The sequence below is a fragment of the Coregonus clupeaformis genome, chromosome 33 (assembly GCF_020615455.1).
Source record: "Coregonus clupeaformis isolate EN_2021a chromosome 33, ASM2061545v1, whole genome shotgun sequence".
NCBI classification, from domain to species: domain Eukaryota; kingdom Metazoa; phylum Chordata; class Actinopteri; order Salmoniformes; family Salmonidae; genus Coregonus; species Coregonus clupeaformis.
Genome location: NC_059224.1, coordinates 2,666,839 through 2,691,838, shown reverse-complemented (window position 1 = coordinate 2,691,838; position 25,000 = coordinate 2,666,839). Strand labels below are relative to the sequence as shown.

The following is a 25,000-nucleotide window of genomic DNA, read 5'->3' as shown; positions in this document are numbered from 1 at the left end:
CGGATTGACTGACCTTCATGTCTTAAAGTAATGATGGATTGTTGTTTCTCTTTGCTTATTTGAGCTGTTCTTGTCATAATATGGACTTGGTCTTTTACCAAATAGGGCTATCTTCTGTATACCAACCCTACCTTGTCACAACACAACTGATTGGCTCAAACGCATTAGGAAAGAAAGAAATTCCACAAATTAACTTTTAACAAGGCACACCTTTTAATTGAAATGCATTCCAGGTGACTACCTCATGAAGCTGGTTGAGAGAATGCCAAGAGTATGCAAAGCTGTCATCAAGGCAAAGGGTGGCTATTTGAAGAATCTCAAATATAAAATATATTTCGATTTGTTTAACACGTTTTTGATTACTACATGATTCCATATGTGTTATTTCATAGTTTTGATGTCTTCACTATTATTCTACAATGTAGAAAATAGTAAAAATAAAGAAAAACCCTGGAATGAGTAGGTGTGTCCAAACTTTTGACTGGTCGTGTATATCATTGTGTAATAAACATTGTAATGATCTCACCTCACTTCCCAGTGTCCATCTCTTCTACCTCCATGTTGCTGCATGCCGGGTTGAAGAGACACAACACACTTACTTCTCTACCTTATATATGAAAGCGTCACACACACACACACACACAGCCACGCACACATGTAACCGATGTGAAATGGCTAGCTAGTTAGCGGTGCGCGCTAGTAGCATTTCAATCGGTGACGTCACTCGCTCTGAGACCTTGAAGTAGTTGTTTCCCTTTGCTCTGCAAGGGCCGCGGCTTTTGTGGAGCGACGGGTAACGGTGCTTCGAGGGTGACTGTTGTCGATGTGTGCAGAGGGTCCCTGGTTCAAGCCCAGGTAGGGGCGAGGAGAGGGACGGAAGCTAAACTTTTACACACACACACACACACACACACACGTGCACACGCAGCCGCGCAAACAAATTGCATATCTATTGTATTCAGGGCTAGTTAGTTTGAAGGCTAGTTAGCAGGGTCAGGGCTAGTTAGTTTTAAGGCTAGTTAGCAGGATCAGGGCTAGTTAGTTTGAAGGCTAATTAGCAGGGTCAGGGCTAGTTAGTTTTAAGGCTAGTTAGCAGGGTCAGGGCTAGTTAGTTTTAAGGCTAGTTAGCAGGGTCAGGGCTAGTTAGTTTTAAGGCTAGTTAGCAGGGTCAGGGCTAGTTAGTTTTAAGGCTAGTTAGCAGGGTCAGGGCTAGTTAGTTTTAAGGCTAGTTAGCAGGGTCAGGGCTAGTTAGTTGCCTCCTATCTACACAAAATTACTCATCATACAAAATGAATTTGCAAGACTAGCCACCTCCTCTAATTACCCGGCTCCATCTGCACCTTTGTTTAAGAAACTCAATATCTTGTCTATTTACGACATTAATGTACGCCAATGATGCACTTTCATCTACTCATACCTCCCAGACAGTTTACCCAAACCCTTCAATGGATTCTTCCTGGTTCATTCTGAAATCCATCTACTGCATATAATGTAAGACACTGCGATAACCTTCACCCTCCCCACTACCTAACATAGTCTCTATCAGATATAGAGGTACCACACTCCCTCAATAACTTCAAGAGAAGACTGGGGGGTTCAGCCTGATGAACCAAACTACTCAGTAATCTCCTCCATGAAGACTGGGGGGGTCAGCCTGATGAACCAAACTACTCAGTAATCTCCTCCATGAAGACTGGGGGTCAGCCTGATGAACCAAACTACCCAGTAATCTCCTCCATGAAGACTGGGGGGGTCAGCCTGATGAACCAAACTACTCAGTAATCTCCTCCATGAAGACTAGGGGTCAGCCTGATGAACCAAACTACTCAGTAATCTCCTCCATGGAGACTGGGGGTCAGCCTGATGAACCAAACTACTCAGTAATCTCCTCCATGAAGACTAGGGGTCAGCCTGATGAACCAAACTACTCAGTAATCTCCTCCATGAAGACTGGGGGTCAGCCTGATGAACCAAACTACTCAGTAATCTCCTCCATGAAGACGGGGTTCAGCCTGATCAACCAAACTACTCAGTAATCTCCTCCAGAGGCTGGGGATCAGCCTGATGAACCAAACTACTCAGTAATCTCCTCCATGAAGACTGGGGGTTCAGCCTGATCAACCAAACTGCTCGGTAATCTCCTCCCATGAAGACTGGGGTTCAGCCTGATCAACCAAACTACTCAGTAATCTCCTCCATGAAGACTGGGGGTCAGCCTGATCAACCAAACTACTCAGTAATCTCCTCCATGAAGACTGGGGTCAGCCTGATGAACCAAACTACTCAGTAATCTCAGCTCCATGAAGACTGGGGGTCAGCCTGATGAACCAAACTACTCAGTAATCTCCTCCATGAAGACTGGGGGTCAGCCTGATGAACCAAACTACTCAGTAATCTCCTCCATGAAGACTGGGGGTTCAGCCTGATCAACCAAAGTCCTCAGTAATCTCCTCTATGAAGACTGGGGGTCAGCCTGATGAACCAAACTACTCAGTAATCTCCTCCATGAAGACTGGGGATCAGCCTGATGAACCAAACTACTCAGTAATCTCCTCCATGAAGACTGGGGGTCAGCCTGATGAACCAAACTACCTCAGTAATCTCCTCCCATGGAGACTGGGGGTTCAGCCTGATGAACCAAACTACTCAGTAATCTCCTCCATGAAGACTGGGGTCAGCCTGATGAACCAAACTACTCAGTAATCTCCTCCATGAAGACTGGGGGTCAGCCTGATGAACCAAACTACTCAGTAATCTCCTCCATGGAGACTGGGGGTCAGCCTGATGAACCAAACTACTCAGTAATCTCCTCCATGAAGACTGGGGTCAGCCTGATGAACCAAACTACTCAGTAATCTCCTCCATGAAGACTGGGGTCAGCCTGATGAACCAAACTACTCAGTAATCTCCTCCATGAAGACTGGGGGTCAGCCTGATGAACCAAACTACTCAGTAATCTCCTCCCATGGAGACTGGGGGGTCAGCCTGATGAACCAAACTACTCAGTAATCTCCTCCATGAAGACTGGGGATCAGCCTGATGAACCAAACTACTCAGTAATCTCCTCCATGAAGACTGGGGGTCAGCCTGATGAGCCAAACTACTCAGTAATCTCCTCCATGGAGACTGGGGGTCAGCCTGATGAACCAAACTACTCAGTAATCTCCTCCCATATAGACCGGGGGTCAGCCTGATGAACCAAACTACTCAGTAATCTCCTCCATGGAGACTGGGGGGTCAGCCTGATGAACCAAACTACTCAGTAATCCCCTCCATGAAGACTGGGGGTCGGCCTGATGACCAAACTACTCAGTAATCTCCTCCATGAAGACTGGGGGATCAGCCTGATGAACCAAACTACTCAGTAATCTCCTCCATGAAGACTGGGGGATCAGCCTGATGAACCAAACTACTCAGTAATCTCCTCCATGAAGACTGGGGGGTCAGCCTGATGAACCAAACTACTCAGTAATCTCCTCCATGAAGACTGGGGTTCAGCCTGATCAACCAAACTACTCAGTAATCTCCTCCATGAAGACTGGGGGTCAGCCTGATGAACCAAACTGCCTCAGTAATCTCCTCCCATGAAGACTGGGGTTCAGCCTGATGAACCAAACTACTCAGTAATCTCCTCCATGGAGACTGGGGGATCAGCCTGATGAACCAAACTACTCAGTAATCTCCTCCATGAAGACTGGGGTTCAGCCTGATCAACCAAACTACTCAGTAATCTCCTCCATGAAGACTGGGGGTTCAGCCTGATGAACCAAACTACTCAGTAATCTCTTCCATGAAGACTGGGGGTCAGCCTGATGAACCAAACTACTCAGTAATCTCCTCCATGAAGACTGGGGGGTCAGCCTGATGAACCAAACTACTCAGTAATCTCCTCCATGAAGACTGGGGGGTCATTCTGATGAACCAAACTACTCAGTAATCTCCTCCATGAAGACTGTGGGTCAGCCTGATCAACCAAACTACTCAGTAATCTCCTTCATATAGCCAAACTCACACACTCACATGCACACACACATTTAAACAAAACAACTATCGTTATTTTTTTTGTGATGGCTGATCAATTAATTTATACATTTATAATTAGTAGGTTTTGTTATCTGTTTTAACAAACCTTTTTTATTTTTGTACTTATGTATTGTATATAGTTTTTTTGTGATGTGGTTTTCATGTACACTGAGGGAAAAAAGTATTTGATACCCTGCTGATTTTGTACGTTTGCCCACTGACAAAGAAATTATCAGTCTATAATTTTAATGGTAGGTTTATTTGAACAGTGAGAGACAGAATAACAACAAAAAAATCCAGAAAAACGCATGTCAAAAATGTTATAAATTGATTTGCATTTTAATGAGGGAAATAAGTATTTGACCCCTCTGCAAAACATGACTTAGTACTTGGTGGCAAAACCCTTGTTGGCAATCACAGAGGTCAGACGTTTCTTGTAGTTGGCCACCAGGTTTGCACACATCTCAGGAGGGATTTTGTCCCACTCCTCTTTGCAGATCTTCTCCAAGTCATTAAGGTTTCGAGGCTGACGTTGGCAACTCAAACCTTCAGCTCCTCTCCACATATTTTCTATGGGATTAAGGTCTGGAGACTGGCTAGGCCACTCCAGGACCTTAATGTGCTTCTTCTTGAGCCACTCCTTTGTTGCCTTGGCCGTGTGTTTTGGGTCATTGTAATGCTGGAATACCCATCCACAACCCATTTTCAATGCCCTGGCTGAGGGAAGGAGGTTCTCACCCAAGATTTGACGGTACATGGCCCCGTCCATCGTCCCTTTGATGCGGTGAAGTTGTCCTGTCCCCTTAGCAGAAAAACACCCCAAAGCATAATGTTTCCACCTCCATGTTTGACGGTGGGGGGATGGTATTCTTGGGGTCATAGGCAGCATTCCTCCTCCTCCAAACATGGCGAGTTGAGTTGATACCAAAGAGCTCGATTTTGGTCTCATCTGACCACAACACTTTCACCCAGTTCTCCCTCTGAATCATTCAGATGTTCATTGGCAAACTTCAGACGGGTATGTATGTGCTTTCTTGAGCAGGGGGACCTTGGGCGCTGCAGGATTTCAGTCCTTCACGGCGTAGTGTGTTACCAATTGTTTTCTTGATGACTGTGATCCCAGCTGCCTTGAGATCATTGACAAGATCCTCCTGTGTAGTTCTGGGCTGATTCCTCACCATTCTCATGATCATTGCAACTCCACGAGGTGAGATCTTGCATGGAGCCCCAGGCCGAGGGAGATTGACAGTTCTTTTGTGTTTCTTCCATTTGCGAATAATCGCACCAACTGTTGTCACCTTCTCACCAAGCTGCTTGGCAATGGTCTTGTAGCCCATTCCAGCCTTGTGTAGGTCTACAATCTTGTCCCTGACATCATTGGAGAGCTCTTTGGTCTTGGCCATGGTGAAGAGTTTGGAATCTGATTGATTGATTGCTTCTGTGGACAGGTGTCTTTTATACAGGTAACAAGCTGAGATTAGGAGCACTCCTTTAAGAGTGTGCTCCCTAATCTCAGCTCGTCACCTGTATAAAAGACACCTGGAACCAGAAATCTTTCTGATTGAGAGGGGGTCAAATACTTATTTCCCTCATTAAAATGCAAATCAATTTATAACATTTCTGACATGCGTTTTTCTGGATGTTTTTGTTGTTATTCTGTCTCTCACTGTTCAAATAAACCTACCATTAAAATTATAGACTGATCTTTTCTTTGTCAGTGGGCAAACGTACAAAATCAGCAGGGTATCAAATACTTTTTTCCCTCACTGTAGCTAAAATTGCCCCTTTCCTAAATTAGCCATGGATGGAGATAGGGATTTTGACTTTTGGTTTTACTTAATTCTCTGCACTGGCCAATGTTTATAATGGCGATTCTGATCCAACCATAAATTCATACATTGTGCCTCTAACCTGAGAGGATGGAAGTTCAATATGTAGCTAGATGTAGTAGGCTAATGTTAACTAGCTGGCTAATGAAAGGAAGTTAGGCTAGGGAGTAAGCATTTTAGCCAGGAAGTTCAATATGTAGATACACACACGCACACATAAATCTGAACCATTGACATGCACATCATATTTAGCTTACGTTGATTGGACTAAATCGTTTTTGGTATCTTTTAGTTGTCAGTCACTGTATTAGACTAAGCACAGGTGATTAGATTATCAAATCAAATCAAATGTTATTGGCCACATGCACCGAATACAACAGGTGCAGACATTATAGTGAAATGCTTACTTACAGCCCTTAACCAACAGTGCATTAATTTTTTTATAAAAAAGTAAAATAAAACAACAAAAAAGTGTTGAGAAAAAAAGAGCAGAAGTAAAATAAAATAACAGTAGGGAGGCTATATATACAGGGGGGTACCGGTGCAGAGTCAATGTGCGGGGGCACCGGCTAGTTGAGGTAGTTGAAGTAATATGTACATGTGGGTAGAGTTAAAGTGACTATGCATAAATAATTAACAGAGTAGCAGCAGCGTAAAAAGGATGGGGTGGGGGGGGCAGTGCAAATAGTCCGGGTAGCCATGATTAGCTGTTCAGGAGTCTTATGGCTTGAGGGTAGAAGCTGTTGAGAAGTCTTTTGGACCTAGAGAAGTCTTTTGGACCTAGATGTTGAAATGTTGAAGTTGAAATGGTGCTGGAATAGTGGAGGCAGCTCCTGTTTTCTTTGCGACTTGCGGTAACTCTCCGGTGTTCTAAATCAATAGTTGTTTAGTAGTCTGGAAAATGTCAGAAATATGAAACTTGCTTGACCATGCTGTGGGTCATGTAACTGTTTGTTACATGCAATATGCCTTGTGGACTTCACCGGACAGATGTTGGGGGTACACATGTACATGTTTTTTTGCTCTCCGGTTTTGTGACGAAACAAAGGTGTGGTTGAGTTTATTCTGCCACTGTGTCTTCTTATTGTCTCGGCCTTAGGTTTATTTATCACGGTGTCAAGGCACATGAACTAACAGGTTATAGAGCAAACAACGCAATTATCACAACAGATAGGTTATAATATGGCGTTTTGAAGGGGGGACTTGGATTCCACAGTTATTTTACCCATGCACTGCTACTGGTCAGGGCTAGTTAGTTTTAAGCCCAACGGCAGGCTCAGACTACCAAAGTTTTCATCATTGAAAGAGAGTTCAAAAGACTCTGCATTTCGTGCAGACATGGCAGGTTATTTTAAGTATGATGGAATGTTAGTCCTCAGTCTGTGAATAGGCTACTTAAGCTTCGTGTCAAAGACGGAGACCGACAGTTAAATGCAGTGTCCACTTTTCCCCAGTATCAATAAATGATCCACAAAGTCTGGGTCCAGCCCTGAAACTTCATGGGCTCAAATGAGGATCTATTTTAAAAGGAACAAGCTAAGCCAGCTGAAACCTAAAAGCCATGACAACATCACATTTAAGATCAGGTTGAATTATTCACACTTCCATAATGCATTAAGAAGCCAGGCCAAATGTTTTCAACTCTTTCAAACTGACATTTTAAACTGTCATTTTTAAATGTTAACCCAATCCACTGCCTGGGGAATATACATCTAAAATACACTTTGGATAGTGTTTTTGGATAGTGTGTGACATGGCATTTCATTTGACACTGACAATACACAATCTACTGTAATTTACATTTAACATTTAAGTCACTTAGCAGATGCTCTTATCCAGAGCGACTTACAAATTGGTGATGTATCTGGCAATCTGCTTTCATATCCCGTTGTCCACATACAACCCGCTTTTTAAACAATATGGATGCAACCCTGGGTAGCTAGCCATTGTTTAGCCACCATATAGAAGCTGATTGGCTGAATACATTTACATTTTAGTCATTTAACAGACGCTCTTATCCAGAGCAACTTACAGTTAGTGAATACATATATATATATATTTTTTATACTGGCCCCCCGTGGGAATCGAACCCACAACCCTGGCGTTGCAAACGCCATTCTCTATCAACTGAGCTACATCCCTGCCGGCCATTCCCTCCCCTACCCTGGACGACACTGGGCCAATTATGCGCCGCCCATGAGTCTCCCGCGACAGAGCCTGGATTCGAACCAGGATCTCTAGTGGCACAGTTAGCACTGCGATGCAGTGCCTTAGACCACTGCGCCACTCAGGAGTGGGGCACGAGGTGGTTAGAGTTGTCAACAAAATCAGCATGACAGAAATATGATGCCATGTTTTTGAACTACAGGTAAAGATAAAGAAGATAAAGCGATCTGTGCATTTGAACAAATAAATACACCTACAGTGCCTTCGGAAAGAATTCAGACCTCTTGACATTTTCCACATTTTGTTACGTTACAGCCTTATTCTAAAATTGATTAAATAAATAAAAAATCCTCAGCAATCTACACACAATACCCCAAAATGACAAAGAAAAAACGTGTTTGTAGCAATTTTTGAAAATGTATTTAAAAAATATATATATATATTCAGACCCTTTGCTATGAGACTCGAAATTGAGCTCAGGTGCATCTTGTTTCCATTGATCATCCTTGAGATGTTTCTACAACTTGATTGGAGTCCACCTGTGGTAAATTCAATGAATTGGATATGATTTGGAAAGGCACACACGCCTGTCTATATAAGGTCCCACCGTTGACAGTTTATGTCAGAGCAAAAACCAAGTCATGAGGTCGAAGGAATTGTCCGTAGAGCTTCTAAACAGGATTGTGTCGAGGCACAGATCTGGGGAAGGGTACCAAAAAATTTCTGCAGCATTGAAGGTCCCCAAGAACACAGTGGCCTCCATCATTCTTAAATGGAAGAATGAGTAATCGGGGGAGAAGGGCCTTGGTCAGGGAGGTGACCAAGAACCCAATGGTCACTCTGACAGAGCTCCAGAGTTCCTCTGTGGAGCTGGTACAACCTTCCAGAAGGACAACCATCTCTGCAGCACTCCACCAATCAGGCCTTTATGGTAGAGTGGCCAGATGGAAGCCACTCCTCAGTAAAATGTGCGTGACAGCCTGCTTGGAGTTTGCCAAAAAGCACCTAAAGACACAAGATTCTCTGGTCTGATGAAACCAAGATTAAACTCTTTGGTCTGAATGCTAAGCGTCACCTCTGGAGGAAACCTGGCACCATCCCTATGGTGAAGTATGACGTTGGCAGCATCATGCTGTGGGGATGTTTTCAGCGGCAGAGACTGGGAGACCAGTCAGGATTGAGGCAAAATGAACGGAGCAAAGTACAGAGAGATCCTTGATGAAAACCTGCTCCAGAGCGCTCAGGATCTCAGACTGGGGGCGACGACCCTAAGCACACAGCCAAGACAACGCAGGAGTGGCTTCGGGACAAGTCTCAATGTCCTTGAGTGGCCCAGCCAGAGCCCGGACTTGAACCCGATCAAACATCTCTGGAGAAACCTGAAAATAGCTGTGCAGCAACGCTCCAACCAACCTGACAGAGCTTGAGAGGATCTGCAGAGAAGAATGGGAGAAACTCCCCAAATACAGGTGTGCCAAGCTTGTAGCGTCATACCCAAGAAGACTCAAGGCTGTAATCGCTGCCAAAGGTGCTTCAACAAAGTAATGAGTAAAGGGTCTGAATACTTATGTGAATGTGATATTTCTGTTTTTTAATTTTTTTATAAATTAGCAAACATTTCTAAAACCCTGTGTTTGCATTGTCATTATGGGGTATTGTGTGTAGATTGATGAGGGGAAAAAAATGATTTATTCAATTTTAGAACAAGGCTGTAACGTGACAAAACGTGGAAAAAGTCAAGGGGTCTGTATTTCATTTTTGCATGTCAAAAACCGACCACTGCTGCACATGCTACCACCGTTTTGAACAGATTAGATTATACTATTTAGAACGAGCAGTCAGCTCACAGAAGAAAGAGTGCACCTGGATAGCTAGCTAACACAATGTCACAAACCATGATGCGCTAGCTGGTTAACTTTCATTCTGAAATAACTTCATATTTCTGAGTTAGTCAGATATTAGTTTAGAATGACTTGAAATTGGAAAGGGAGCTAACTAGCTAGCAAGCTACCAGCTAGCTCTAGCTAGCAAGCTGCTTATCAAAAGGTAGATGGCTAACTGGTTAATTTCACAAAATAATTGACCAAACTATTTCGAAATGTTTCTGTAACTGGCTAATTCCTTTGAACATGTCGTTGTGATACACCCGGTTTTATGCTGTTTTAGTCCAAACATGTCGCCATGTCACCTACTGTAGAACCTTATAAACAACATCGGGGGAAACAACTTTAGGAGACGGTCCTGGCGCTTGCTGGACTTTCTTGGGCGCACTGACGCCTTCTTCACAACAATTGAACCTCTCTCCTTGAAGTTCTTGATGATCCGATAAATGGTTGATTAAGGTGCAATCTTACTAGCAGCAATATCCTTGCCTGTGAAGCCCTTTTTGTGCAAAGCAATGATGACGGCACGTGTTTTCTTGCAGGTAACCATGGTTAACAGAGGAAGAACAATGATTTCAAGCACCACCCTCATTTTAAAGCTTCCAGTCTGTTATGCTAACTCAATCAGCATGACAGAGTGATCTCCAGCCTTGTCCTCGTCAACACTCTCACCTGTGTTAACGAGAGAATCACTGACAAGATGGCAGCTGGTCCTTTTGTGGCAGGGCTGAAATGCAGTGGAAATGTTTTTTGGGGATTAAGTTCATTTTCATGGCAAAGAGGGACTTTGCAATTAATTGCAATTCATCTGATTACTCTTCATGACATTCTGGAGTATATGCAAATTGCCATCATTAAAACTGAGGCAGCAGACTTTGTGAAAATTAGTATTTGTGTCATTCTCAAAACTTTTGACCACGACTGTACTGAAATCATAGAAATTCAAGTCAGGTTCCAAGTCCTTTCTATAGATTATATTTCTATAATATTCTAGCAGCCATCTTGGGATCGTTCTGGGATCAATCCGGGACCCAAAAGAAAAGGAAAACAAACAAACAGAAAGAAAGAAAGAAACCGGCCCTGCCTCTATTACCCACGAGGCATTGTGATTGATTGTAGTATTTAACAGCGCTTCTAGCTGTTCTTCTGATCTTCTGTTCATTTGTGAGAGACTTAAGTCTCGATCTGCTCCCCCACTCACCTTAACAACCCCTCGTGCTGTCTGTCTCATATAAAAGATAAGATCTGCTCCCCCACTCACCTTAACAACCCCTCGTGCTGTATGTCTCATATAAAAGATAAGATCTGCTCCCCCACTCACCTTAACAACCCCTCGTGCTGTATGTCTCATATAAAAGATAAGAGCCGCTCCGCTACTGAAAACGACCTCCCATTATCACACATTGGGGATACGATCCAAATGGTACCCTATTCCCCCCACAGAGCCCTGGTCAAACGTAGTGCACTATATAAGGAATAGGGTGCCATGGGAGAGAAAGAGGAAAGAGGTGTCTCCGGGTATTTTCCAACCTGTAAACATTTAGTGAAATTTGATGTGAGCGGGAGGTGAGCTGTCATTTCTCAAATGTGTGTGCAGATCGCTGTACACTCCTGACCACGCACTGACACAAGTATTTCCGGGATTGTACACTCCTGATTACGCATTAACAAGGATTTCTGGGATCGTACACTCACGATTATTGTTGCATTAACGTAATCTGACATTTTCGGGTCTGTAAACTGCGAGACTACCAGAGCCAGCCAGTGACGAGCTCCGGGGGGCTCCAAGCTTGGGAAGTATGTAGCCAGTCCGGCAGCCCATGGCCCAGCTCACCCAGACAGTCCCTGTCAGCTACGCCATCAGCTCGTAGCTCAGAGGTAACCGGTATGGATTTTTGAATGTAATCGTTATTTCAGAGACGTGTTGTCTATTATAGTTTCAAAGCATATAATGTGTGTCTGCCAGCCTGGTCCCAGATCTGTCGTCTTGCCAACTACTATAGTCATTGTTATGCCAAGCATGTTTGACAATGATCAAAAGATATGGCAAGATGGGCACAAACAAGATCTGGGAACCGGCTATTTATCTCTTGGTATTGTTTCTCAAGGTGACTATGTTGAGGTCATTATGACAATGAGAAGCCTGGTGTATGCTGTTTGTGTGTGCTTCACTCATAAACTCCTCCTCTGGATGAGTTCAACGAGGGGCCCTTTCCCATCAAGGAGGTGACCTCTGGATGAGTTCAACGAGGGGCCCTTTCCCATCAAGGAGGTGACCTCTGGATGAGTTCAACGAGGGGCCCTTTCCCATCAAGGAGGTGACCTCTGGATGAGTTCAACGAGGGGCCCTTTCCCATCAAGGAGGTGACCTCTGGATGAGTTCAACGAGGGGCCCTTTCCCATCAAGGAGGTGACCTCTGGATGAGTTCAACGAGGGGCCCTTTCCCATCAAGGAGGTGACCTCTGGATGAGTTCAACGAGGGGCCCTTTCCCATCAAGTAGGTGACCTCTGGATGAGTTCAACGAGGGGCCCTTTCCCATCAAGGAGGTGACCTCTGGATGAGTTCAACGAGGGGCCCTTTCCCATCAAGGAGGTGACCTCTGGATGAGTTCAACGAGGGGCCCATTCCCATCAAGGAGGTGACCTCTGGATGAGTTCAACAAGGGGCCCATTCCCATCAAAGAGGTGACCTCTGGATGAGTTCAACGAGAGGCCCTTTCCCATCAAGGAGGTGACCTCTGGATGAGTTCAACGAGGGGCCCATTCCCATCAAGGGGGTGACCTCTGGATGAGTTCTACGAGGGGCCCCATCCCATCAAGGAGGTGACCTTTGCTCACCTCAATGACAACATCAAGGAGCCCTTCCTGGCCAAGATGTGCATCGAGTTGGAGGAGATCTTCACGTCCTGGGGAGGGTAGCCACTGTAGGTCAACGGCCCAGCGCTGTAGCCATGAAGTGCTTTGAAAGGCTGGTCATGGCTCACATCAACACCATTATCCCAGAAACCCTAGACCCACTCCAATTTGCATACCACCCCAACAGATCCACAGATGATACAATCTCTATTGCACTCCACACTGCCCTTTCCCACCTGGACAAGAGGAACACCTACGTGAGAATGCTATTAATTGACTACAGCTCAGCGTTCAACACCATAGTGCCCTCAAAGCTCATCACTAAGCTAAGGACCCTCAGACTAAACACCTCCCTCTGCAACTGGATCCTGGACTTCCTGACAGGCCGCCCCCAGGTGGTAAGGGTAGGTAACAACACATCTGCCACGCTGATCCTCAACATGGGGGTCCCTCAGGGTTGCATGCTCAGTCCCCTCCTGTACTCCCTGTTCACCCATGACTGCATGGCCAGGCACGACTCCAACACCATCATTAAGTTTCCAGACGACACAACAGTGGTAGGCCTGATCACCGACAACGATGAGACAGCCTAAAGGGTGGAGGTCAGAGACCTGGCCGTGTGGTGCCAGTATAACAACCTCTCCCTCAACGTGACCAAGACAAAGGAGATTATTTTGGACTACAGGAAAAGGAGGACCGAGCACGCCTCCATTCTCATCAACGGGGCTAACTTTTTCAAACAGAAACACGCCTCCATTCTCATCAACGGGGCTAACTTTTTCAAACAGAAATGTGCATCCTGTAGCACTAACTCCAAAAAGTTTTGGGACACTGTAAAGTCCATGGAGAATAAGAGCACTTCCTCCCAGTTGCCCACTGCACTGAGGCTAGGAAACACTATCACCACCGATAAATCTACAATAATCGAGAATTTCAACAAGCATTTTGCTACGGCTGTCCATGCTTTCCACCTGGCTACCACTACCCCGGCCACCAACTCTGCACCCTCTGCTGCAACTTGCCCATGCCCCCCCAGCTTCTCCTTCACACAAATTAAGACAGCTGATGTTCTGAAAGAGCTGCAAAATCTGGACCCCTGCAAATCAGCTGAGCTAGACAATCTGGACCCTTTCTTTCTAGAACTAGCCGCTGAAATTGTCGCTACCCCTATTACCAGCCTGTTCAACCTCTCTTTCGTAACGTCTGAGATCCCCAGAGATTGGAAAGCTGCCGCGGTCATCCCCCTCTTCAAAGGGGGTGACACTCTAGATCCAAACTGTTACAGACCTATATCCATCCTGCCCTGCCTTTCGAAAGTATTTGAAAGCCAAGTTAACAAACAGATCACCGACCATTTCGAATCCCACCGTACCTTCTCCGCTATGCAATCCGGTTTCCGAGCTGGTCATGGGTGCACTTCAGCCACGCTCAAGGTCCTAAACGATATTATAACCGCGATCGATAATAGACAGTACTGTGCAGCCGTCTTCATCGACCTGGCCAAGGCTTTCGACTCTGTCAACCACCGCATTCTTATTGGCAGACTAAATAGCCTTGGTTTCTCAAATGACTGCCTCGCCTGGTTCACCAACTACTTCTCAGATAGAGTTCAATGTGTCAAATCGGAGGGCCTGTTGTCTGGACCTATGGCAGTCTCTATGGGGGTGCCACAGGGTTCAATTCTTGGGCCGACTCTTTTCTCTGTGTATATCAATGATGTCGCCCTTGCCGCTGGTGACTCTCAGATCCACCTCTACGCAGACGACACCATTTTGTATACATCTGGCCCTTCATTGGACACTGTGTTAACAAACCTCCAAACGAGCTTCAATGCCATACAACACTCCTTCAGTAGCCTCCAACTGGTCTTAAACACTAGTAAAACTAAATGCATGCTCTTCAATCGAACGCTGCTGGCACCCGCCCACCCGACTAGAATCACTACTCTCGAAGGGTCTGACCTAGAGTATGTGGACAACTACAAATACCTAGGTGTCTGGTTAGACTGTAAACTCTCCTTCCAGACTCACATTAAGAATCTCCAATCCAAAGTTAAATCTAGAATTGGCTTCCTATTTCACAACAAAGCCTCCTTCACTCATGCTGCCAAACATGCCCTCGTAAAACTGACTATCCTACCGATCATTGACTTCGGCGATGTCATTTACAAAATAGCCTCCAACACTCTACTCAGCAAATTGGATGTAGTCTATCACAGTGCCATCCGTTTTGTCTCCAAAGCCCCATACACTACCCACCACTGTGACCTGTACGCTCTTGTTGGCTGGTCCTCACTATATGTTCGTCGTCAAACCCACTGGCTCCAGGCCATCTATAAATCACTGCTAGGCAAATCCCCGCCTTATCTTAGCTCATTGGTCACCATAGCAGCACCCACCCGTAGTCTGCGCTCCAGCAGGTATATCTCACTGGTCATCCCCAAAGCCAACACCTCCTTTGGCCGCCATTCCTTCCAGTTCTTTGCTGCCAATGACTGGAATGAATTGCAAAAATCTCTGAAGCTGGAGACACTTATCTCCCTCACTAACTTTAAGCATCAGTTGTCAGAGCAGCTTACCGATCACTGCACCTGTACACAGCCCATCTGAAATTAGCCCACCCAACTACCTCATCCCTATATTGTTATTTATTTTGCTATTTTGCACCCCAGTATCTCTATTTGCACATCATCTCTTGCACATCTAGCAATCCAGTGTTAATACTAATTATTTTGCACTATAGCCTATTTATTGCCTTACCTCCATAACTTGCTACATTTGCACACACTGTATATAGATTTTCTGTTGTATTTTTTGACTTTATGTATTTTTACCCCATATGTAACTCTTTGTTGTTTTTATCGCACTGCTTTACATTACATTTTAGTCATTTAGCAGACGCTCTTATCCAGAGCGACTTACAGGAGCAATTAGGGTTAAGTGCCTTGCTCAAGGGCACATCGACAGATTTTTCACCTAGTCGGCTCAGGGATTAGAACCAGCGACCTTTCAGTTACTGGCACAACGCTCTTAACCCCTAAGCTACCTGCCGCCCCAGGCTTTATCTTGGCCAGGTCGCAGTTGTAAATGAGAACTTGTTCTCAACTGGCTTACCTGGTTAAATAAAGGTGAAATAAAAAAATAAAAAATAAAAATAAAAAGTGGAGCAGGTTGAGAGCTTCAAGTTCCTTGGTGTCCACATCACCAACAAACTATCATGGTCCAAACACACCAAGACAGTCGTGAAGAGGGCATGACAAAGCCTATTCCCCCTCAGGAGACTGAAAATATTTGGCATGAGTCCTCAGATCCTCAAAAAGTTATACAGCTGCACCATCGAGAGCATCCTGACTGGTTGCATCACTGCCTGGTATGGCAACTGCTCGGCCTCCGACCGGAAGGCACTACAGAGGGTAGTGCGTACGGCCCAGTACATCACTGGGGCCAAACTTCCTGCCATCCAGGACCTCTATACCAGGCGGTGTCAGAGGAAGGCCCTAAAAATGGTCATAGACTGTTCTCTCTGCTACCACACTGGAAGCAGTACCGGAGTGCCAAGTCTAGGTCCAAAAGGCTTCTTAACAGCTTCTACCCCCAAGCCATAAGACTCCTGAACAGCTAATCAAATGGCTACCCTGACTATTTGCATTGTCCTCCCCCCAACCCACCTCCTCTTTTACGCTGCTGCTACTCTCTATTTATTATCTATGCACAGTCACTTTAACTCTACCTACATGTGCATATTACCTCAATTACCTTGACTAACCGGTGCCCCCGCACATTGACTCTGTACCGGTACCCCCTGTATATAGCCTCCCTACTGTTATTACATCGACTAACACATTGCCTCTGTACCGGTACCCCCTGTATATAGCCTCCCTACTGTTATTACATCGACTAACACATTGCCTCTGTACCGGTACCCCCCTGTACATAGCCTCGCTACTGTTATTTTACTGCTGCTCTTTAATTATTATTTTATATATATTTTTATTTACACTTATTTTTCTTACAACTGCATTGTTGATTACGGGCTTGTAAGTAAGCATTTCACTGTAAGGTCTACACCTGTTGTATTCGGCGCATGTGACAAATAACATTTGATTTGATTTGATTCAAGACCCCTATTACAGGGGTCGCCCCCCGTACCCCCCCTACTGCCCCCTTCCATCCTAACGAGCCCTCTTGCAGACAGGGACAGAGAGAGGGACAGAGACAGAGAGAGGGACAGGGACAGAGAGAGGGACAGGGACAGAGAGAGGGACAGGGACAGAGAGAGGGACAGGGACAGAGACAGAGAGAGGGACAGAGACAGAGAGAGGAACAGGGACAGAGAGAGAAACAGGGACAGAGAGAGAAACAGGGACAGAGAGAGGAACAGGGACAGAGAGAAGAACAGAGACAGAGAGAGAGACAGAGACAGAGACAGAGAGAGGGACAGGGACAGAGAGAGGGACAGGGACAGAGAGAGGGACAGAGACAGAGAGAGGAACAGGGACAGAGAGAGGGACAGAGAGAGGGACAGAGACAGAGAGAGGGACAGGGACAGAGAGAGGGACAGGGACAGAGACAGAGACAGGGACAGAGAGAGGGACAGGGACAGAGAGAGGGACAGGGACAGAGAGAGGGACAGAGACAGAGAGAGGGACAGGGACAGAGAGAGGGACAGAGACAGAGAGAGGGACAGGGACAGAGAGAGGGACAGGGACAGAGAGAGGGACAGGGACAGAGAGAGGAACAGGGACAGAGAGAGGGACAGATATTTAGGAGGGTGCCGGCGGGATGACATTGCCAGCAGTAAGATTTGAGTTACATTTCCAAACAGACAAAGGCTGTAGTTTTGAAATGATATGTCACTTTCTATTTTCAGACAAAAAAAAAAACATTTTGTCAGAAATGTCAGGACCCAAAAAAACAACCGGTCGGAGTTGAACAAGTTAACACGTGTTTTTGTTCTGAATGTATAACGTGAAAGTGAAATTGGATGTTTTGAAAAAGTAGCATTGTACAGTAACGGTATCTTTTGTAAACCAGCCTAAAGATTGTTTTAGTGTAGCCTACTGCAGCTGGGGTAGCAAATTAGCAATAATATTAGCTCGCATTTTCCAGCTAGCATTTTTATCACCTAGTACACACACCCTGCAGTGCACGTTGTCAGGAAACCTGAGAGACGCTGTTCCCAGGTACGTTTTCCTGAATACTCAACCCGATCACGCCGGGTTTCCAGACCCGTTCATGTCGTCTGAACACCAACCCGTTAGTTTCCCAACGTTCACGCAGGGTGTGCCAAAGCCGTGTATGAGTTATACGCCATTGATAACTCCCGAAAACTGTTCGTTTTGCGGGAAAGTGATCTGGAATTTTCCACCCAGAAATCTGTCTTTAAATGCAGTCTTAGGTTGGGGCTTAAAACATGTTAATTGCAGTCATTTAGGTTAAAGAGCTCTGCCTAAATGGAGAGAGCCAGGGAAATATACCCTGGACTTGTATTCAGCTTTATTTTTTCATATCTGGTTATTTTCTTACCGGGTAATTTCTTTAAATGCAGATACAACTGATCTCAAGTCAGTCCATACATCACTACATGTATAACTGATCTCAAGTCAGTCCATACATCACTACATTTATAACTGATCTCAAGTCAGTCCATACACCACTACATTTATAACTGATCTCAAGTCAGTCCATACACTTATTTTTATTTTACTATACTTTACCTACAGTTACTTTATTAAACTATTAGTGGATAGACGTGACCTTAAGTATAGAAATTAGATTTACAGTTTTTTAGATAAAATAAAATGTAAAACAATGTAAGTATTACCTTGAGAACGCATAATCAAGGCCATCCTCCTGTGAATAGAAAGGGAACAAATACAACCCCATGAGACTAAATGTACTATAATAATAATAATAATAATAATAATAATAATAATAATAATAATAATAAGCCATTTAGCAGATGCTTTTATCCAAAGCGACTTACAGTCATGTGCGCATACATTTTTACGTATGGGTGGTCCCGGGGATCGAACCCACTACCCTGGGCGTTACAAGCGCCGTGCTCTACCAATTGAGCTACAGAGGACCACCACTATAGTATGTATCAATACAACCCCATGATACTAAATGTACTATAGTATGTATCAATGTGCAGGCAATATAACTTACAAACTGTAACATTGGAATAACAAAATACGGTACCAGTATTAATTCTACTGTGTACACCTCCTCAGTGCAACATATTGTGAAATAGCTTCACCAACACAGCTTCAATCAAATAGTGCAGTGATGTTTTTTTTTGATTAAGTGAATTACCAAGAGCTGCAGAGCAGTATTTCAGCTCTACACTGTTTTCAATCTACACTGAGTGTACAAAACATTAAGAACACCTGCTCTTTCCATGACATAGACTGACCAGGTGAATCCAGGTGAAAGCTATGAACCCTTATTGATGTCACTTGTTAAATCCACTTCAATCAGTGTAGATGAAAGGGAGGAGACAGGTTAAATAATAATTTTTAAGTCATGAATTGAGACATGAATTGTGTATGTGTGCCATTCAGAGGGTGAATAGGCAATATAACATATTTAAGTGCCTTTGAACGGGGTATGGTAGTAGGTGCCAGGCGCACCAGTTAGTGTCAAGAACTGCAACGCTGCTGGGTTTTTCACGCTCAATAGTTTCCCGTGTGTATCAACAATGATCTACCACCCAAAGGACATCCAGCCAACTTCACACAACTGTGGGAAGTCAACATGGGCCAGCATCCCCTGTGGAACGCTTTCGACACCTTGTAGAGTCCACGCCCCGACGAATTGAGGCTGTTTTGAGGGAAAAAAGGGGGGAGCATCTCAATATTAGGAAGGTGTTCCTAATGTTTGATACACTCAGTGTATATCTGTATAACAATATTTTAAATCAATATTAGTTTGTCAATAATATTGCACTGGTTTGTGACATACGGTCAAATTTAGAATACTAAAAGAGACATATTTCAGATACATCCTCTGGTTTCTCATATATTTCTCGACATCCCAATCAGTGGAGGAAAAATTTGCATATTCTCTGGTACAGGAATACGTGGTGGAACTTTCAATAAAGAATATTCAATAAAATTGATTGAAAGAGATGTGAAGAGAGAGGGGTAAAGAGAGAGAGAGAGAGACTTTATAATGTAGCTGCGATGGACTAGTTGATGAGATGTGGTTACTCTCATCAAACAGTCGGACGTGTATCGGATGAGTATTTAACATTCAAAGGAAAAGGCTGCCACCTAGTGGTGAGTATATGTCAACACAGCTGCATAACACTCGTGTTTTGGAGTAAGCAGAACATGCACCTAACCACTGATACAGGGTCAGCTATTATTATTTTTTATTTTTTTATATTTTTTATGTCATTTAGCAGACGCTCTTATCCAGAGCGACTTACAGGAGCAATTAGGGTTAAGTGCCTTGCTCAAGGGCACATCGACAGATTTTTCACCTAGTCGGCTCGGGGATTACAACCAGCGACCTTTCGGTTACTGGCACAGTAACTTGATGTTAAGTTTAGGATTTGTGAAGCATAAACTAGTACTTAGGGGTGACCTCTACACCTTAATAATGTTATAGCATATGGACCTTTCAAAAATAACCCCCTTGTCTTAAAGCCTGTAGTAGTGAAGATTATGTTACCCACCTCTATTATAATCGAGGGCATGTCTAATGCGGACAGGGGCGGACTGACCATATGGCATTTCTGGCAAGAGCCAGATGGGCTGGTACATTTGTAGCCTAGTGGGCCTGTCTAACTTGGGTTTGTTGTGCAAAATTATAATTATCTGGTTAATAATGGGGGCCGGTGTATTTGAAATGCCATGGCCGATATTTGGTCCCAGTCCGCCCCTGAATGGCTTCATGTCATTGTCATCCTTTATCTCTAAACAATATCATATTATATAACTAGGCTGGTTAGACCAATCAGAGGCCTGGAACCCAAGGTCGCGACCTACCCAGGAGTCGTGTTTGATTGGTGGTTTCCGGGCAGGTTTGTTGCGGGGCGAGCTGAACGACATGGAGAAGAATGGCCGTCTCAGTTTCTCTTCCTTCTCCAGGGGCTGGTGCTTCTCTGAGTCTAAGACAGAGAGCGACAGGGGGGGAAGGAGTGAGGGAGGGAGGGAGGTTACAGGAGAGAGAGATAGAGAGAAAGGTAGGGAGGGGAGAGGTAGAGATAAAGAGAGAGAGAGAGGTAGAGAGAGAGAAAGAGGCTCATCTTTTGTTGTCCCTTTGACTCTGCGTCACAGGACAGAGTAGATCAATGAAAGCCCATGGGCCATGGCCATCACAGCAGTAGAATTTTAATGACCTGAAACGTTCAACTGTAGTGATCAGGCCAAGTCCCCCGAGGCGTTACTGCACCACTATAGCAGAATCTCAAGCTGTCTCCCCTGAAGCCATGAGCACCGGGAGGACAGCGGAGTAGAGAGTAGCTAAATAACTTACCTCAAGCGCAGTGAGTGTGTCTTACAGAGGGCTCTACGTCTGCACACTCCCTGCCGTGCTAGAGTTGAGCAGCAAAGGCTTCAGTAACAATAGCTGTCAAGGTCATACAGGAAGAGTACCAGGAAGTTGACCTACCTGAGACACAGTGTGTGTTTGTCTTCTCTGTCTGTCCATCGCTGACAGAACACGAGCAGCACGTCCTGGCCTTCTTACTTTTATCTGAGGACAGAGAGGAGAAGTGAAGAGAAGAGAAGAGAAGAGTGTCTGACCTTAAAGGGAAGAATCTCTGCACACTTAGATCAACAGCATTAACAGCATTAATGACCTACCTTCCTGACCTAACGTTAGAGTTAGTACTCACCTTCCTGAGCTAACGTTAGAGTTAGTACTCACCTTCCTGAGCTAACGTTAGAGTTAGTACTCACCTTCCTGAGCTAACGTTAGAGTTAGTACTCACCTTCCTGAGCAATCTCCCACAGGTCCAGAGCTACTTTGAAGGCCTGGGCTACTGTTAGCGTCACAGCCTGAGCCTGTCAATGACAGATCACACAACCTCAGAGAATAACACACTCTGATTGGCTACATCTTCACACAACCTCAGAGAATAACACACTCTGATTGGCTACATCTTCACACAACCTCAGGGAATAACACACTCTGATTGGCTACATCTTCACACAACCTCAGGGAATGACACATGGCTCTGAACTATATCTTCAGAGCGGTGTCTACCATAGTTAAACTGTCCCTGATTCAGAGCGGTGTCTACCATAGTTAAACTGGCCCTGATTCAGAGCGGTGTCTACCATAGTTAAACTGTCCCTGATTCAGAGCGGTGTCTACCATAGTTAAACTGTCCCTGATTCATCCTCTGTAGCTCAGCTGGTAGAGCACGGCGCTTGTAACGCCAAGGTAGTGGGTTCGATCCCCGGGACCACCCATACACAAAAAAATAATAATGTATGCACGCATGACTGTAAGTCGCTTTGGATAAAAGCATCTGCTAAATGGCATATTATTATTATATTATTATTCAGAGCGGTGTCTACCATAGTTAAACTGTCCCTGATTCAGAGCGGTGTCTACCATAGTTAAACTGTCCCTGATTCAGAGCGGTGTCTACCATAGTTAAACTGGCCCATACTGTAAGAGTTTAAGCAAATATACAGTAAACATGATCATACATGCACTACCCACTGTTACCACAAGATGGGGCCACACATCAGCATTTTTACTGCAGTCTACATCTAAAGAAAGGGAGGTTGGTCTTCTATTGAAAAAACTGGTGTCTTATGAAGTCATGTGAATAAACTTCTTAATTTATTCAAGGTCTTATTTCTGATATTCAGTGTCTAGGATCATTACTATCAAACAGAACATTTAAATGATGACAGTAAGATGAGTGTCTTTTGAAAATATAAACTGTTGCTCACTTACGATTTTCTTCTTGTGGCAGAGGAAGGCGTGGCACTCAAGTGTCTCGTTGAACTGACTCTGGGAAACGTAGGCAAACACCTTGTCCTGAGTTTTATCTGCTGTGCAGTATGAGATTCTGCAGGAGGAGAAAAAAATACAACTCCCATCAACCAATGGGGTCTAGGGTATGGAAAAACATGACATAGAAAACATACCACAAACCTTACTTCACTGTCAAATAAAACCTCACTTCAATGTCAAATAAAACCTCACTCTCTGGAGTGGCGCGGCAGGTAGCTTAGTGGTTAAGAGCGTTGTGCCAGTAACCGAAGGGTTGCTGGTTCTAATCCCCAAGCTGACTAGGTGAAAAATCTGTCGATGTGCCCTTGAGCAAGGCACTTAACCCTAACTGCTCCTGTAAAAATGAGTGATGAGGCGGCGCACAATTCGTCCAGGTTAGGGGAGGGTTTGGCCGGTCGGGATTTCCTTGTCTCATTGTGCTCTAGCGACTCCTTGTGGTGGGCCGGGCGCCTGCAAGCTGACTTCAGTCGTCAGTTGGACGGTGTTCCCTCTGACACATTGGTGCGGCTGGCTTCCGGGATAAGCGAGCAGTGTGTGAAGAAGCAGTGCGCCTTTTGCAGGGTCGTGTTTCGGGGGACGCATGGCTCTTGTACTCACCTTCCTGAGCTAACGTTAGAGTTAGTACTCACCTTCCTGAGCTAACGTTAGAGTTAGTACTCACCTTCCTGAGCTAACGTTAGAGTTAGTACTCACCTTCCTGAGCTAACGTTAGAGTTAGTACTCACCGTACGGGAGTTGCAGCGATGAGACAAGACTGTAGCTACCAAATGGGTAAAACATGTATTTTATTTTATGGAGTGATGAATCACGCTTCACCATCTGGCAGTCCAACGGACGAATCTAGGTTTGGCGGATGCCAGGAGAACGCTACCTGCCCAATGTATAGTGCCAACTGTAAAGTTTGGTGGAGGAGGAATAATGGTCTGGGGTTGTTTTTCATGGTTCGGATTGGGCCCCTTAGTTCCAGTGAAGGGAAATCTTAACCCTACAGCATACAATGACATTCTAGACAATTCTGTGCTTCTAACTTTGTGGCAACAGTTTGGGGAAGGCCCTTTCCTGTTTCAGAGCGAGAGAGAGAGAGAGAGAGAGTGAGGGATAGAGAAAGACAGAGAGTGAGGGATAGAGAGAGAGAGAGAGAGTGATAGAGAAAGACAGACAGAGAGAGAGAGAGAAAGAAAGACAGAGAGAGAGAAACAGAGAAAGATAAAAGGAGAGAGAGAAATAGAAAGAGAGAAATAGAGACAGAGAGTGAGAAAGAGAGAGAGAGAGAGAGAGAGAGAGAGAGAGAGAGAGAGAGAGAGAGAGAAAGAAAGACAGAGAGAGAGAGAGAAACAGAGAAAGATAAAAGGAGAGAGAGAGAGAGAAAGACACAGAGAGAGAGAAACAGAGAAAGATAAAAGGAGAGAGAGAAATAGAAAGAGAGAAATAGAAACAGAGAGTGAGAAAGAGAGAGAGAGAGAGAGAGAGAGAGAGAGAGAGAGAGAGAGAGAGAGAGAGAGAGAGAGAGAGAGAGAGAGAGAGAGAGAGTGAGAAAGAGAGAGAGAGAGAGTGAGAGACAGAGAGAGAGAGAGAGACAGAGAGAGAGAGAGAGAGTGAGAAAGAGAGAGAGAGAGAGAGAGAGAGAGTGAGAAAGAGAGAGAGAGAGAGTGAGTGAGAGAGAGAGAGAATATGATGATAGTTTTATACTCATAACTCCACTCTGCTCTTCCCAACCTGTTGCATATGCATGAGCAGCAGGCCAATCACAGCAGGGTGTGAGGGGAAATCTATGAATATGAATTAGGTCATATATCACAGATGGGCCAAAAAGTCTGCGTCCCAAACCCCTATGGGCCCTAGTCAAAAGCAGTGCACTACATGTACATAAGGAATAGGGTGCCATTTGGGATACAGACATTAAAGACAGAGCAGAGCAGAAATGAACTGAACACATCAGCTTTACGGTCTTGGAAACCTCATTACGGAATCTTATGTTGTCTTGTCAAAGACGTCAAACCTGTGAACGGGCTTAGAAACCAGTACCTCTGCACCGGTACCCCCCCTGTATATATAGCCTCCCTACTGTTATTTTATTTTACTTCTGCTCTTTTTTTTCTCAACACTTTTTTTGTTGTTGTTTTATTTTTACTTTTTTGTTAAAAATAAATGCACTGTTGGTTAAGGGCTGTAAGTAAGCGTTTCACTGTAATGTCTGCACCTGTTGTATTCGGCGCATGTGGCCAATAACATTTGATTTGATTTGATTTGAAGAAAGAG

At 44.7% G+C, this 25,000-nt stretch overlaps 1 protein-coding gene across 1 annotated transcript in view; it reads right to left on the bottom strand.

Annotated features, from left to right (window-relative positions):
* The window catches only part of LOC121549203 (low density lipoprotein receptor adapter protein 1), a 144,242-nt gene that overhangs the window by 3,334 nt on the left and 115,908 nt on the right, over positions 1 to 25,000 (bottom strand). Inside the window, exons 4-9 of the mRNA XM_045210055.1 lie at positions 22,682 to 22,796; positions 21,702 to 21,774; positions 21,380 to 21,463; positions 20,755 to 20,876; positions 18,582 to 18,610; positions 527 to 564 (exon numbers count right to left, since the gene is read on the bottom strand). Of these exons, the coding sequence (XP_045065990.1) occupies positions 528 to 564; positions 18,582 to 18,610; positions 20,755 to 20,876; positions 21,380 to 21,463; positions 21,702 to 21,774; positions 22,682 to 22,796 (460 nt within the window). The 3' untranslated portion in view covers position 527. The remainder of the gene's footprint in view (positions 1 to 526; positions 565 to 18,581; positions 18,611 to 20,754; positions 20,877 to 21,379; positions 21,464 to 21,701; positions 21,775 to 22,681; positions 22,797 to 25,000) is intronic.